The 14,463-nt window shown below is 42.2% G+C and overlaps 1 protein-coding gene across 1 annotated transcript; it reads left to right on the top strand.

Annotated features, from left to right (window-relative positions):
* Positions 1 to 5,744: 5,744 nt before the first annotated feature.
* Positions 5,745 to 12,857, top strand: eif1axb (eukaryotic translation initiation factor 1A X-linked b). The gene is made up of 7 exons (XM_083995974.1): positions 5,745 to 5,907; positions 6,618 to 6,701; positions 8,789 to 8,892; positions 9,108 to 9,158; positions 10,121 to 10,202; positions 10,505 to 10,596; positions 11,401 to 12,857. Exons 1-7 carry the CDS (start codon positions 5,892 to 5,894, stop codon positions 11,404 to 11,406), a joined length of 435 nt encoding a protein of 144 aa, XP_083852100.1. The 5' UTR covers positions 5,745 to 5,891; the 3' UTR covers positions 11,407 to 12,857.
* The last annotated feature ends 1,606 nt before the right edge of the window (positions 12,858 to 14,463 follow it).

The following is a 14,463-nucleotide window of genomic DNA, read 5'->3' as shown; positions in this document are numbered from 1 at the left end:
AGTTTGACTGGGTGTGTGAGGTGAACATGGAGGAGCTCCTGGAGGCATTAACGCCCCTGTGGTCACATGTGGCACCAGTCGTGTTCTGGTCCAGAGTTCAGGTCCGACCGGCCCACGGGTCTGTCTGAGCTGCTTCAGTCTGAGGGGACGGGACCAGACCGGACTCTGCAGAGTCAGAAGTCCGAGTCGTCTGTGGCCGAGTTATCGGCGGCGGTGGGAGGAGCGGCGGGCGGCTGCTTCTCCTCCTGCCTCTCCTTCTTCTTGTTGTTGTGGTTCTTGTTGTGCACGCTCAGCCCGCGCTCCGTCATCTCGTAGATCTGACACTGGGCGCAGTAGTACGGGGACACGCCCACGTGCCGGAACTGGTCGGCCAGGTAGGACGCCAGCGTCTTGAAGCCTTTGTTGCAGATGTTGCAGCGGGGGACGACGCCCGGGTGCTCCTTGTCCAGATGTTTCTTCAGGCCCCTCCTGGACCCTCTGTAGCCCGACGCCTCCTCCGTCCCCGCCGCGCAGAGCAGGCAGGTGAAGACGGCGTCGTGGTTGGCGTGGCGCCGCGTGTGCGTGTCCATTTCGATCTGAGTGCGGACGCTCTGACTGCAGGAGGTGCAGAAGAAGGTCTTCTTGCCCTCCCTCAGGTGCATCTGTTTCATGTGCACGGCCAGACCCGACGCCCTCTTGAAGGTCCGGCCCGGCGGGCACAGCGAGCACACCAGCAGCTGCTTCCCCGAGCCCATCATGGCGTCGTAGTCCTCTCCAAACTCTAACACGCTCTTGTTGCTCACCACTCTGACCTCCTCCTCCTCCTCCTCTTCTTCTTCCTCTTCCTCCTCCTCCTCTGTCATCATCTTCCTCTTCGGCCGTCTCTGCCTGCTGACGACGGGCGGAGGAGCTCTGGCGTTTTCTCTCACCACAGGAAGTCTGACGGGCTTTTTGTGGGGGAGCGAGCGGTCCACAGACATGGTGAACTGGTAGCTCTCTCCCTCCTCCTCTGGGTTTGAATACTCGATGACGTACACGCCGTCCTCCTCTTCCTCCCCCGCCGCCGCCACCTCCTCCGCCGGCGGAGAGTACTCCACCTCGTACAACTCGTCGCCGCCACCACCGCCGTCTTTCCCCTTCCCCTGGACGTGAGACTGCTCCTCTGCGATGTGACTGTCGTCGATCCTCACCACCGTGATCTGGTCCATCCCACCGGCACCGTCCCAGTTTCCGTTTCCTGCTGCTCTGACCGCCAGCTGCTCTGTGGACGTCTGACAGGACAAACAAAGATCATTTTATGTTTCACGTCACCTGTCTCTCTGCATCCGTCCATCTACACAGACTCTGCTGCTGATCTGAATCAAACACTTCACTCCTGCAGTGACGGCTCTGTACAAACTGTCAGAAAACAGTGGAAAATCTGTTTTTGGTTGGTTTTCTGATCCAGATTCAGTTTAGTTTATTTGAAAGGGACAATGCACATTAATAAACATTGTATAAAAAACACACATTTAAATGCACTCAAATTAGCTTAAAAAGCTAGTTTTCATCGATTATCCCTTTGCCAGTTTGTACAAGGCAACCTTTAAAAAGAGGAACAATGGAATAAAATATATATAACACAACTGTCCGTAACAGGATCTGTTCCTCCTGTTCATTTACAGAGGGTCATTGCCTCTTCCTCCTTATTAGCTACTAGAAACTTGGTTTTATTCAAATGAAAGCTGCTACTCCTCCATCACATCACCACTGGATCAGGGACGTTGTGACTAGTTTGTCACGTTGATTTTGGGTTTGGTCTGTCTTTGTTTATTGTCAGTATTGTTTTGCTATCGTTATTTGTTAAATTATAATATTTAATATTTGTAATTGTAATTATTACTAATATTTGTTGTTGTTTTATATGATAGGCTAATTGGAAAGTGTTTAAAAAAAAGAAAACTCATCAACACAGAAAACCAGGGGTGCAGATCCAATGTCAGGATTGGGGGGGGCACAAAAGTGATTTTTTTTTTTGCCGGTATATGCAACTCATACCATGCCACCATAAATCACAACTTGGTAGAGGCTCGCCATATCATTCAAACAACTGTACAGGGAATCATTTATTGTGCTTACCTTTCTTGTTTATTTGTCCTAAATAGCCAACAGCGCAAATCACTGCTTACTCAACTGTTGGCCTATATTAGTAAATTATAATTTTAGGGGTCTCTGGTATGTAATGTCTACTCACATTCTTATCTTTCGCCTCCCTCCGACCTTCTCAAATCGCCAATTCTTCTCACCATCTTCCTTTTATTCCAGTGAATGGCACTACTTTATGCATGATTAATTGATATGGATGAATATCAAAATATGAAGCCCTAAGATTGAGGGGGTCGGGGGGTAACAGATCTTATCATTAAACTGAAGTTAAACTTTATAGTGTTGTTAACAACATGATGCAGCAGCTGATGAACATGCTGCCTGCAACTAACTGACACACACACACACACACACACACACACACACACACACTACTGACTATTGACTCTAGTCTGTGAACAACTCACATACGCACAACTAGGTAGTAAAGTAACAAAGTAGTGGAAAGCGAAGAGCGTGTCATTTCTGTGTGTGTATGTGTGTGTGTGTGCTGAGCAGCGGTAGGACGGTGCAGACACTCACCGTGACCCTGCTGCTGAAGTCAGCCATCACACAGGAACCTCGTTGACCAGATTATGTGAAAACAAGCAGGCAGGTGGAGAGCAGGGGGAGGGCCGGGGGGCTGGGGTCCAGGCCGAGGGGGTCTAGCTCTCTTTCCTCCGTCTCTCTCTCTCTCTCTTTGCCCCGCTGGGCTCGGTACCGGCGGAAGCAGGCGGCTGTAACGCGCCGGTGATCGTCCGGGACGAAAATCAGCGTTCGCTCGGTGCAGGAGCGGAGGAGGCTTCATCCAGCAGCCGAGAGCCGAGAGCCCCCAAAATGTCTATTCTCTCTCCGGGGAAAAACAAAACATCAGTAGCAGCTCGAGGGGACAGGGCGCCCCCTGGTGGCGCGGAGGGATAACAACAGAGGGAGGGCGGATTGATAGATTCATTGATTTACCATTAAAATACCCAACGACTGGGCCGAAATTTTGAGCTAAACTCAGTGGAAATTCACCATAAGAGTTTTATAAAGTGATTTCAGCATGCTGAATGAAATGTGGCGGGAAAAAAGGATAAAGAAGTACTGAAAGCTTTCCACTCTGTTACTACAACACACATTTACGTATTCAAATAAACGTTGTTCCAATGAACACAAAGTAGAAAGCAGAATTTCTTTAAAATGTAGCTAGGTCTATATTGCTATGAATTCTATTAACAAATTGTAGGCATAATGGCGTAAACACTCCTACTTCAACTGGCAACAGCAAAGTCTGGTAGTTCTGAGTTTTTACTCAACGTTTGCTTTATTCATGGTGTGTTTTTGTTCTATGTTTTGGTCATACGTGGTCAACTAGTTATGAATATGTGTGTGAGGAGAAGAGTTTGTTCAGGAGAGGAGCTTATTTCATTGAAAACGAAGCAGGTCTGGAGGACGCCGCCCTGTTCCAGCTGAGATGAAGAGGTGTTTTCATGGTTGCTGTGCTGCTGCTGGTGCTGGTGCAAAGAAGTGGAGATGTACTGTGGGTCCTTTCTGCTGCTAGGCATCATGGGAAATGTCAACTCTCTGTCCAACAAGAGTGATGAGCTGGAGATACTGGTGGAGAGAAAGTAGCCTATTTTTCATATAGCCTAACAATACTTGTGTACATCTCACCCATAGAAACCACTGAAGTTCTATTTGAAGTTCTCCATGAAGTTGTTGCTAGTGTCAGGTTGAAACAACAGAAACACTGACATGCGTGTTTGTTTATTCCAAGAGAGGACAAACAACGACATTCCGGTTAACTATTTATTAAATTGGATCATCAAAGGAATCAGATACAAAAAACTCTCCTGTTCAGGAAATCACAGTCTGCAAGCAGTTATCTGCACCCACCATCCCAAGAGAGTGAGAATCTCTGTCATCTGCCCAAGACAAAGGCGTATTAATTCTTAATACTTCGAACTGAAACACTGAAACACAACAAAATCCTCCCTACTCTGGCATACATTTTCCATCCCAGGTCCAGGGCAGATAATACAGATCATAAAACTCTTCCTCACAATGCTTCATTCAGCAGGCCACCAGCCTCTCATCCTCCCCTCCCTTCGGCCTTGGAGATGTTTTGCTTTCACTGTGGCTCTGTGTGCCCTCAGTTTACCTCTGAATGATCAAACAGGTTACTGGTATTCATTGCATTATGAATCAAGCTCAACACAAATCTATATGGTTTGCTTACAAGTTTCAGTTGTCTTTAAACTCAATGGGTTAGTCAAAAATAAAAGACACAATAGGTTAGTTAAAACATGAGACTAAACTTTACTACTTAAAGTGAAAGCATAAACAGACATAGGCCTAACTCTTTCTGTCCTATCTCTCCATGTGTAAACCCTTCGTACCACGGGGCTAATGCTTGACTCCCTCTCATTCTTCAACAGGACACAACAGCTCAAATACAGTTCAGAACAACTTACTTAAGGCAAAAGTTTCACACACAGGATTAACTTGTTTAAATGGGTAAAATGTCTATGTGCTCAATCTAATAAAACAATCCTCAGTGAGATATTGATCAGTAATGTCAAAGTGGAGAATATAGGCTATGTTCAGTGTTAGTTCTGATGAGGTATCTGTGTGCAGCTTGGAAATCTCCAGTGTAGAGACACAGGTTCAGCTTTATTTCATCAGTCAGTAAAACAATGATGTTCTGTTTTATTTGTTAATCAGTAATATCAAACTCAGTTAGTAAAGGTAAATATTCAGGTAGGTAAAGGTAAACAGACACTTTTCACCCTAACACTAGGATACAGACTAAACATCCTGAGGCACTTTTAATAATATCAGGAGACTTCAATCATGTTTGTTTTAGCCTATATACTCACTGGAGAAGGTGGTGGAGAGATGTAGGCTACACTGAAGATGGTGAAGGCCGTTATGAACAACTGGGATCATCTATTTCATAACATCTTAGTGGACCAGGACGGCTCCTCTCTCTTCACTGCAGGACAGAGACATACAGAAGATCCTTTGTACCTTCAGGCATTTTAACTCTTCTGCTAATGAAAGATGAGCTGACAGACAAATGAATTTCCCTTTGGGAATGAATAAAGTCATTGTATCTTATCATATCATTTTCATGTTGCACCTTAGTGTTAACGATAATTACTTTATGCTGCTGGGTAATAAGACATCACCATTCGTTGGTCTCTTTATACAATAGGCTATAAAGCAGCAATGAACAATTCTTTTCCAGTCATTTAGTTGTGATGAAAAAACTGAATGTCAACCTATTATTTGGCCTAGTTGTTCAGGTTTAATTTGTTAAATACTACTACCTTCTTCCTGTGTTTGCTGTTTTCTTCCATATATGTTCGGGATATATATATATATAGATATATTTAATAGCTAAATTGTCTCACCTGCTATAATAAAGGGCCAACTATTAATCATTTGAAATCACCATTAACACATATCACATCAGCCTGGCGTGGTCTGGATATGTGAATGGAAAGAGATCATCCAAACAGATATAAACTGAAAATCTAATTTACCTAAACACATATTGTTCTTAAACCGCCATAAAGCATTTTAAGGTAACTGGCTGTTGTAACTGTCAACAGTGACTTATGAATAAAGCAACGGCATTTTGAACGCCCTGTTAAGCGCACGCGCAGACCGGCGGAAAGAATTAGCGGTAGCTCACTAGCTCGGTTCACATCTCAGCTTTCGCTGACAACTATAAACAGTTCCTGTCTAACGGCCTGTCGTTTCTATCGAGTGGGACTAACGTTGCCAAGGCGTGAAAGAATATGCCCAAGAATAAAGGTAAGAGCCACAGGAACAAGTCACCGCGTGTTCTCCTGTGTCGGTGTTTGTTTAATTGTGTCGAGTCGCCGCGGAGACACGCAGTGAAAACGTGACACCGAGCGGCTAACGCTAGTTAGCACCATCTTTAGAGTCGGCTACCGAACCGTTAACGGCGTCTGAGTCAACCCAACCGAGGATGGATTTCCTCGCGGTAGTGATGGAGCCAGTGTTGGATAAATTAATATGATTTATACTTTTTATCTGTTTGTCAGTGTATTTCGCGGCTAGCCGGTACAGCTAACGGGCTAGCTGCTAGTTAAACCCCACCCCGGTTTGGCCTGTGACAGGTTTGTTTCTGTGGAATTAACCCCTGATAACGCCTGGTCGTTTCTACTGTCTTATTGAACTTACATGGGGATGTAGTGTGAGGGTCCAGGTCATTAGTGTTTCTTGAACGTCGCTTAAACTAAGTTAACTCGGTATCTGTCAGCGTGTACCACGTTATCTTATCTTCTGTAGCGTCCCAGCTGGACTGTAAAATACCACTACTTATATAAAAATGATCCCCACACGTATTTACAGGCCGATTGTGTGATAAAGAATGAATTTTGTTGGCTAAAAATGAATTATGCTAATTGATGCGTACATTGACCTTTAACCCAGTGAGCGGGATGATGAAATGAATGAATGGAGAGTTGTAACTTGTATCTTTTTGACTCTGCTTACAGGTAAGGGAGGTAAGAATCGGCGACGTGGAAAGAACGAGAATGAGTCAGAGAAGAGAGAGCTGGTGTTCAAAGAGGATGGACAGGGTGAGTACCAGGTCTGATCCCGGGGGAGAGGAGCCAGCTGTTACACTGGAGTCTTTCCAAAAGTGATAAAGTGACCAGGGACATGAAAATAAAGTGTTTTCCAGCATTTGGTTGGACAGTGTGAACAGGGTCGGTTACAGTAACACTGTAGTGTGGTTGCCAACAAAGTTACCTATAGTAACCCTAAAAGGGAATTAACTGATGCCTGAAAAGCCCAGCAGCTTGTCATCGCTTTAAACAGTCACAGTTCTAGTGAACATCTCATTAAACATGATCAATAAACACCGAGCAAAACTAGGAATATAAATACTTTATAGTATTCCTGAGGCTTTTCTCGGGCTGGAGGTCTGTGCTGTAATTTACAGTAGTGGAAAGCTGTAACCAGCAGATAATCCTGGGCAGCAAGTTTGGGGAAGTCATTGATTATTTACTCAAAAAAACAAAAGAAGCCAAGAAAACCTGTTCCAGCATCTCTAGTGTAAATATGTTCTTTATAGTCAAGACAATAAACCTTAGGACACACAAAACAAGCAGCCCGGAGACACCAGCTCGGGTTTGGAAGTTGCAATGAATGAATGAGCTCTTTTCTTCTTTTTTGCAACTATTTTGTAATTTCTGTCATTGTCACATGTACAACGAAATGAAAATGCCAAACCAGTTGGTGCAACATTCAAGGTAAATAAAAAAAAAGACTATAAAGGAGCATAAAAAAATAGCTGGGATAAACACTGTTAATATAACAGATGTTATTGAGTATGAATCACATGAATGATGTGCACAACCATGTACAAATTTGCTCATTACTGGGCTGTTTGATATCCAGGACCAGTAGTTCCAGAGCGGCGATGCTCACGGCTTCAGCTGCAGTGAACAGCGATGCCAACATCCCTGCTATGTGGAAGAGAGCCCAGTGTACGGAGGAGGATTTGCTCCTGAAGGCAACGCTTACGCAATGCACAGTCATGTTTAGAGCCGGGCGCAGAATCGCCTGTGAATATTTAGGTCACGCAGTTTGTAAATATTTTTGAATAGTTCGGGTGTAGTTCATGTGCATCACACCAGACTGTGTCAACGTGTAAAGAATATCATAATTTTCCCCTTTAATTCAGACAGTAGATAATATAATAGGAAATGAAGGAGAAAGAAGCAGTAAGCCTGATGTTAGTGGTTGGTATCGTAGGTTATGAAGGCTCTCCACTGGAGTTTAAAAAGATGGAAATAAAACTGGAACTCATTTTCAGCTCTCAATATTTCATGAATCAGTCAGAAAGAAAACTGACTTACTGTTTTCGTTCATAGCTTCATCTTGGATGACAAATTTGTGTTCTTCAATCACTAATTTGTAAAATGAAATGGGCATATTATTATGTTAGATGATAAACAGTGAATTCAGTCCCTATTTGTGTAGAGGAGCATGAATGTGATGTAATTAAAATATCCAGTCTAAGAGCAGAATGTAGAGCAATGTTGTTTCTACTTGTTCTGACCTCAGATACTCTGTCAGTACAGTTTTTTGTGTGTTTGTGTCAAGAACTTTCCTATTCAGATCCCAGCAACACTGAAGCCGTGTCTATTCTCTCCTCAGATCCTTTTGTCTGCACTTTGCTCTTTTCTATCATACATTACATTTCTAGAATTGCACTGGACTACAGATGAAACACTGACCTGGCTCATTAAATGCATGGTTGTGCTTATTTTTCCTCTAGAGCTCAATATAAGTGTAATGTAATATTTCATAAAAATGCAACAAATTCGTCTGATACAACCAGATACACTCAGGGGAAGTGATTTGATCATAATACCCTGTGGTAAATTAGTCATTATGTATTTTATTTCTTATAGTTTAGTTTTATATTTTTATTTTTCACCTTCTTAAGAAATTCTCCAGCTTCATGGGCATTGAAAGTTAGACCTCCACATTTTATTACCGTTCTATGTTCCTGATAGAAATGAAAAAGTTGCTGCCAGAAGTGGCTCAGAATAACCGTCCTACTCTTGGATGTTAAAGACCTTTGCCCAAGTGATTTAAAGGACATGTCCAGATATTTCCTTGATGTAATTGTTGCTTGCACCATCTTGTTTTCCAGAATACGCTCAGGTGATAAAAATGTTGGGGAATGGACGTCTGGAGGCCATGTGTTTCGATGGCACCAAGCGGCTCTGCCACATCAGAGGAAAACTCCGGAAAAAGGTAGGAATGTCCCGACTGTCATCTCACACCTTTTCACACACACACATGAGAAACCCCCCCTGACGTAATGCTGAATCAGCACGGGCTCAATGGTCTGTCAGCCACCGTTAATGTGGTAGCATGGACTCAGTTGAGCGTGTGTGTGTGTGTACGTACTGCACTCTATGGCTGTATGAAACAAGGTGTAATCTGTGCTTTGTCTCGTTTTCCATCAGGTCTGGATTAACACGTCAGACATCATCCTGGTGGGATTGAGAGATTACCAGGTGTGTTGGCTCACATGACACACACTTGGCCGTCAACACTGTAGTGACCTCACTGTGAGGACGTATCACACAACTTGTTGCTCCCTTTGTTTCACACATACTAAAAGGTTTCCCGTGTTCCAGATATCAGACCATGGGAAAAAATTATGTCAAACTTAGATGATTTAAAAAAAAAAATATTTATTTATATTCAATCCATATGTTCATCCATCCAATTGCTTCTATGCATGATTAATGATTAAAGGGATAGTTCAACATTTTGGCAAATTGGCCCATGCCATAAGCCCTATAGTCATAGCAGTAGGTTTGTTACCTTTAATTGTTGGTGCAAGCTATTTTTAGAACGGCGGAGCAGAGCCGCGAGCTGCTCAGAGCTACGCTACGGAGGCTCATGGGATTTCTTGGTTTCCCTCATCAAACTCATCAAATACACAATCCAACAACTCCAAAACGCTCTGGTGGACAAGTTGTGACCTGCACATTCACCACTCTATGAGATAATAACACAACGTTACAAAATTGAGTTGTTTTAGAGGTAAATTCATGCAAAACCGCTGATGCGCGTTCCCGTCGGGGACAGTTTTTCGGCAAGCAGTCTCTGTATTTGCCTCGAAAACAACTCTGTCTGGTAACATTTTGCCAAAATGTTGAACTATCCTTTTAAGTAATGATATTATTTGTGACCAAATGTAGTTTCTGGCAGATCAGGCTCTTGCCTAAAAGGACGTATGCTTCATCAGCAAAAAAGCTCTCATCACATTTCCTAAACCTTGATTGTTGATATTTTTGTTTTTTAAAGCTCTAATGTCACTGTACATATCAGTTTATGTCCATGTGATGAAGGTTTAGTCAGTATTTCCTTCTGACGCTTTTCTAATCTATGTAACAAGTTGACCTGGTAGCTACAGAACCCAGCGGTGTGCTGCCTCAGCCTTGGTCTCATTCCTCCTCATGTGTTTCAGGATAACAAAGCCGACGTCATCCTCAAGTACAACGCAGACGAGGCTCGCAGTTTGAAAGCCTACGGAGAGCTGCCAGAGCATGGTGAGCTGGGGGACTGGTCATCACATGTCCAGGGATTTATTTATAGTCTCTGTAGCTCCTTGTTTATGAGGCTCACATTGTTGTTCTGTTCATGAGAGTTTCATAGAGGAGCAGTGGGTGATGACGTGTGTAGTTTCTGACTTCCACCAGCAGAGGTCCTCACTGTCCTGACCTTTATTACAACCTCTCACAATATTCAGTCATTTCATCCTAGTATAATAGAAACATGGTTTTCTGATTGTTGAACATGTAGTTTACTTTTTCCTGTCTCTTCAACATCATTCTCTGTCTTCTCTCCTCAGCCAAAATCAACGAGACAGACACCTTCGGGCCCGGAGACGACGATGAGATCCAGTTTGATGACATTGGCGATGATGATGAGGACATTGATGACGTAAGTGTCTTCTGATTTTATGATTGACCTCCTCTCCCCTTTGTGCTAAGGGCTAGTTTCCAAATCAGTTTGTTAAATTGTGATTATTAATCAGTTATTTCTGATAAAAGAACAGGGAAAACTAACTTTTTAATGTGATCAGTGATGCATCATCAGCTTTTTCAGGTAGTCTGCCTGTGATGTTCTTATGTTGGGTCTTTAAAAAACTAAGTGAGAAGCCAAATTGACCATTTTATAATTTGTAGCAGCCCAAGGAGATTTGTTTTCACCTCAAATATACAGATTTGATTGTGATGGGTGAAGATGAACTACTCACATTGGAATTGAAACATTTGTAATGTTTACTTGGAAAATGACAAATATTTAACCACGTATCAAATGACTTTACAACTTATTTTCTGTATTGATTCATCGACAGAATTGAAAGTTGCAGCTCTACTACCTTGTGTTTTCAGCTTATTCAGAGCTACAGACACTTTTCAGTCAGGTTAAGTAGTAAGGGTTGACACCCATCTCTACCTGGAGTAACTGGTTCCTCCCAGTGTGTGGTTGAAAGCTTAAACAATTTGTTGATTAATCACACATTATATTATACTATACCAACTATTTTTGCTCATTATCTATGTCATTTTAAATCAGCCCAGCTACTAAACCAAAGGCTGAACCAGTTTTGCTTTGAATGCTGAAATGAGCTGAAACTCCAAAAATGTTTCAGGAATTTAACTTTGAAGCAGAAAATGACCATGGATTACAAGTGTGAACAAAAGTTGAAATAATTGTGTTTTCTCTCTTTTTCCCTTCCAGATCTAAAGACCTGCAACTAGAGGGAGGAAGTGGGATTTTACTAGATATGCTCCAATTGGGATATTTTGAGCCGACACACCGCACCAATAACAATTATTTTTATTAAGATCAGCCTATGCCAATCCAATACAGTTTATTACATTACAGTATGTTTCAATTTATTCCATTTGTTTATCACCAGTCTTTGATGTATGGAGAACTTTAAGTGCATTCACATAAGGGGTAGAAAAGACATCAGTACTTAGAGTTTATTGTTAACATGAATGAACGTGAGATTCTGCCTCAGTACAACTGTCTCAGTTATCACTTGTAGCAACCGGAGGGCGATGCAGCAGGCTGCCTAGTGACTGATGATGACGCAGACAGTTTCCCCTTTCTGCCTTCATGCAGTTGGATTGGAGAATCAGAGTAGGCTGATCACCAGCATCATATTTGGGGTGAATATCTGGAGCATTACTAGATTTTTTTACCTTTTTGTTTCAAACATCAACAAAATGGCGAATGTGCCGCATCACTTGTACTCTTTATTTTCTGGTATAATTCAAACACTTAACTGTTTTTGTAGAGGCTCGAGCCGATACATGACTGCAAAATATCTTGCACCAAATGCGTCATCTTTTAAAAATGTATTTATATTGATTTCACACTATGTGGAATTTAGCAACAAGTACAGAATCTCTGGATTCGCCAATAAAAAGATAAACCATTTTGTGTATTTTTACTTTTATTTTTTTTCCTTTGGCAGTCTGTATCATTGTAGCTGTAGCCTGTGAGACAGTTGATAAAGTTGAAGACAGTTTGAAAGCTGTTTATTAATGATAGAAGAAAGGTAATAACACTGAGTATGGCTCTGAATCCTTAGAGTTTGTCATTTTGTCAACTTCATATCCCACTGATGATGTTTTACAGTAAACTTTTTGCATTTTGAATTGAACCGTGGCCGAATGAAGACAATTCCTTTCCCCTGAAATCTAAAGGAAAATCAAATGTATTTTTCTGTTGTTTCCCTTATTTGTGTTTTTTTTTTTTCCTTCTTTTTTTGTGTGTTTCCATGTTCTGTTGTGAACTCTTCGCTGCTCGCTCTGTAGCTTCAACACACAGTGAAGCTCGGCCCGGCCGGCTGCTCTGTCTCACGTCAGACCAGCGGTTCCCAAACTCTTCCTCCACCGATCCATACCAGTAAAACCTCACAGCAGAGCCTTCTGTCTTATTCTCTAAACCTCTTTAAAATCAAATAACAGTCACATACAGTATATATACAAGACATCTATTTTTCTCCTTTCCTCCCTCTGGAAACCTCCTCATGTTCCCCGAGGGGGGGGGGCAGCACCTCAGTTTGGGAACCACTGTTCTAGACCACATGGAGCCTGTTGCTGTTGTTGCTGTAACTCTGAATTACTAAAAAAAATGTACTATGATGTTTGAAGGCTGGGTTTCCAATAAAGATCTTAACTCCACCGACCTGACAAAGTGGTTTTTAGGCGCCTAACGCTTTGTGCTGGTCTGACAGAGGCCGAGCTAAAACAGAAGGAGCTCTGGGGGGGTAACTGGGCTCATGCCCTTCACAGCATGGGCCGACCACGTCCAGAGCCACTGGTGTTGTTGACGTAGTGGAGATGAAACATAAAGCAGCCCTGCTAACGTTCCTGTCGCAGCTCAGTACCTAACTGCTGTTTGTTTTTGTGTTGTGGCTTGTGATCACTGCAGCTCCTATGTGTTTTTTTCTTAGCAAAATTATGTTATTTAGATTACAGATAGATCTTCAGATTTGTATTATTCTTCCAACAAGCAATTTAAAATGGTGTCTGTTTAATCTGAATTTAGAGGCTTAATTGTAGCAAAAGATGCGAGCACTGATATTGAGACTTGATGTCTTTTCCTTTAAATACAATGCAGAATCCACTTTTCCAATATTGATTTTAGCCTTGTTTTAAGACCAAGATCTTAATGCCAGGCATTTTTAGTGTCTGTTTCTAAAGTGCCGTGTACGTTTTTTTCCCTGCTTATCGATCTTTGATTTTTAATTCTTGGTTTTTTGTTTCAATTGACTGCTGATAGTCATTACCAGGATGAAGGGTCTTGATTTTGCTTATTGGATCATACTTGTAATCCAGATGCAATGGACTGCAGTTTTCTGATTGAATTTGTTTTCATAGTCTGTTGGTGTTAATATGAAGCTGCTGAAGAGTTCTGGCTGTGGAGTTTATAAGTGGTAGGCCTATCAACACAATATAAGGTGCTGATTGGTTATTATCTCATAGTGTTAACTGTAGTTATTTATGGTGCTGATCTGACATGACTCAGTGAACCTGCATGTGTGTGTGAGCAGACTGCCAGCAGCACTGACCCATATTGCATGTCAACAGCAGCCCGCCTCGTTTTGCTTCAACAATGACGTAACGCAGCCGCTGGGGCTCGCTTGTGCCCGGCACGTGCGCTCTGACACGAGCCAGAGAGCCACGTGAGGGAGAGCGGGCGGCCACAATAATAATACAGTGAAATCAAATATCATTAACACTGTTTTTATTACACTGGTGGTATGAAAGTAGGATATCTTTATACGAGTGGGGTCTTTAAGGTGTGGTATGTTTTCTATGCTGGCTCCACATAACCAAAAGACTGAGCAGAAACCATCCGTCGATTCACTTGCATTTCCTATTTTCCACTTTCTTAAATTTACTTATTTTTCTTTGAATATGAATTTAATGTGTCTACTATCTACTGTCTGCTATCTGAGAACACTAAATCAGTTTAATTATAATTATTATAATTGTATAAATTTTGTTTTTATTGCTCCGCCAAGATGTGTAGTTCTTTGGCAGCACTATACCTGGTTGCCAGGCAACCCATAACGGCGTGAGCATCTGAGGGCGTGAGTGATGATTTTCATGCGCATTAATATGTAAATGAGTCAAACTGTGAGGCGGTTACAGATTTGTATTTCTGCTAAAAAACCAACGAAAGAACAAAAATAGGGTGCGGTTCAAGATTTATTTAATTTATCCTGTAAGTAAATTATTCCTTTTCAGATACATGACAAGACGTAGCAGGCTATACGTAGAA

Source organism: Trachurus trachurus (genome assembly GCF_905171665.1).
Source record: "Trachurus trachurus genome assembly, chromosome: 20".
Lineage (NCBI taxonomy): Eukaryota > Metazoa > Chordata > Actinopteri > Carangiformes > Carangidae > Trachurus > Trachurus trachurus.
The sequence above is the reverse complement of the archived record's forward strand: the minus strand, read 5'-3'. Positions and strand labels throughout refer to the sequence as shown.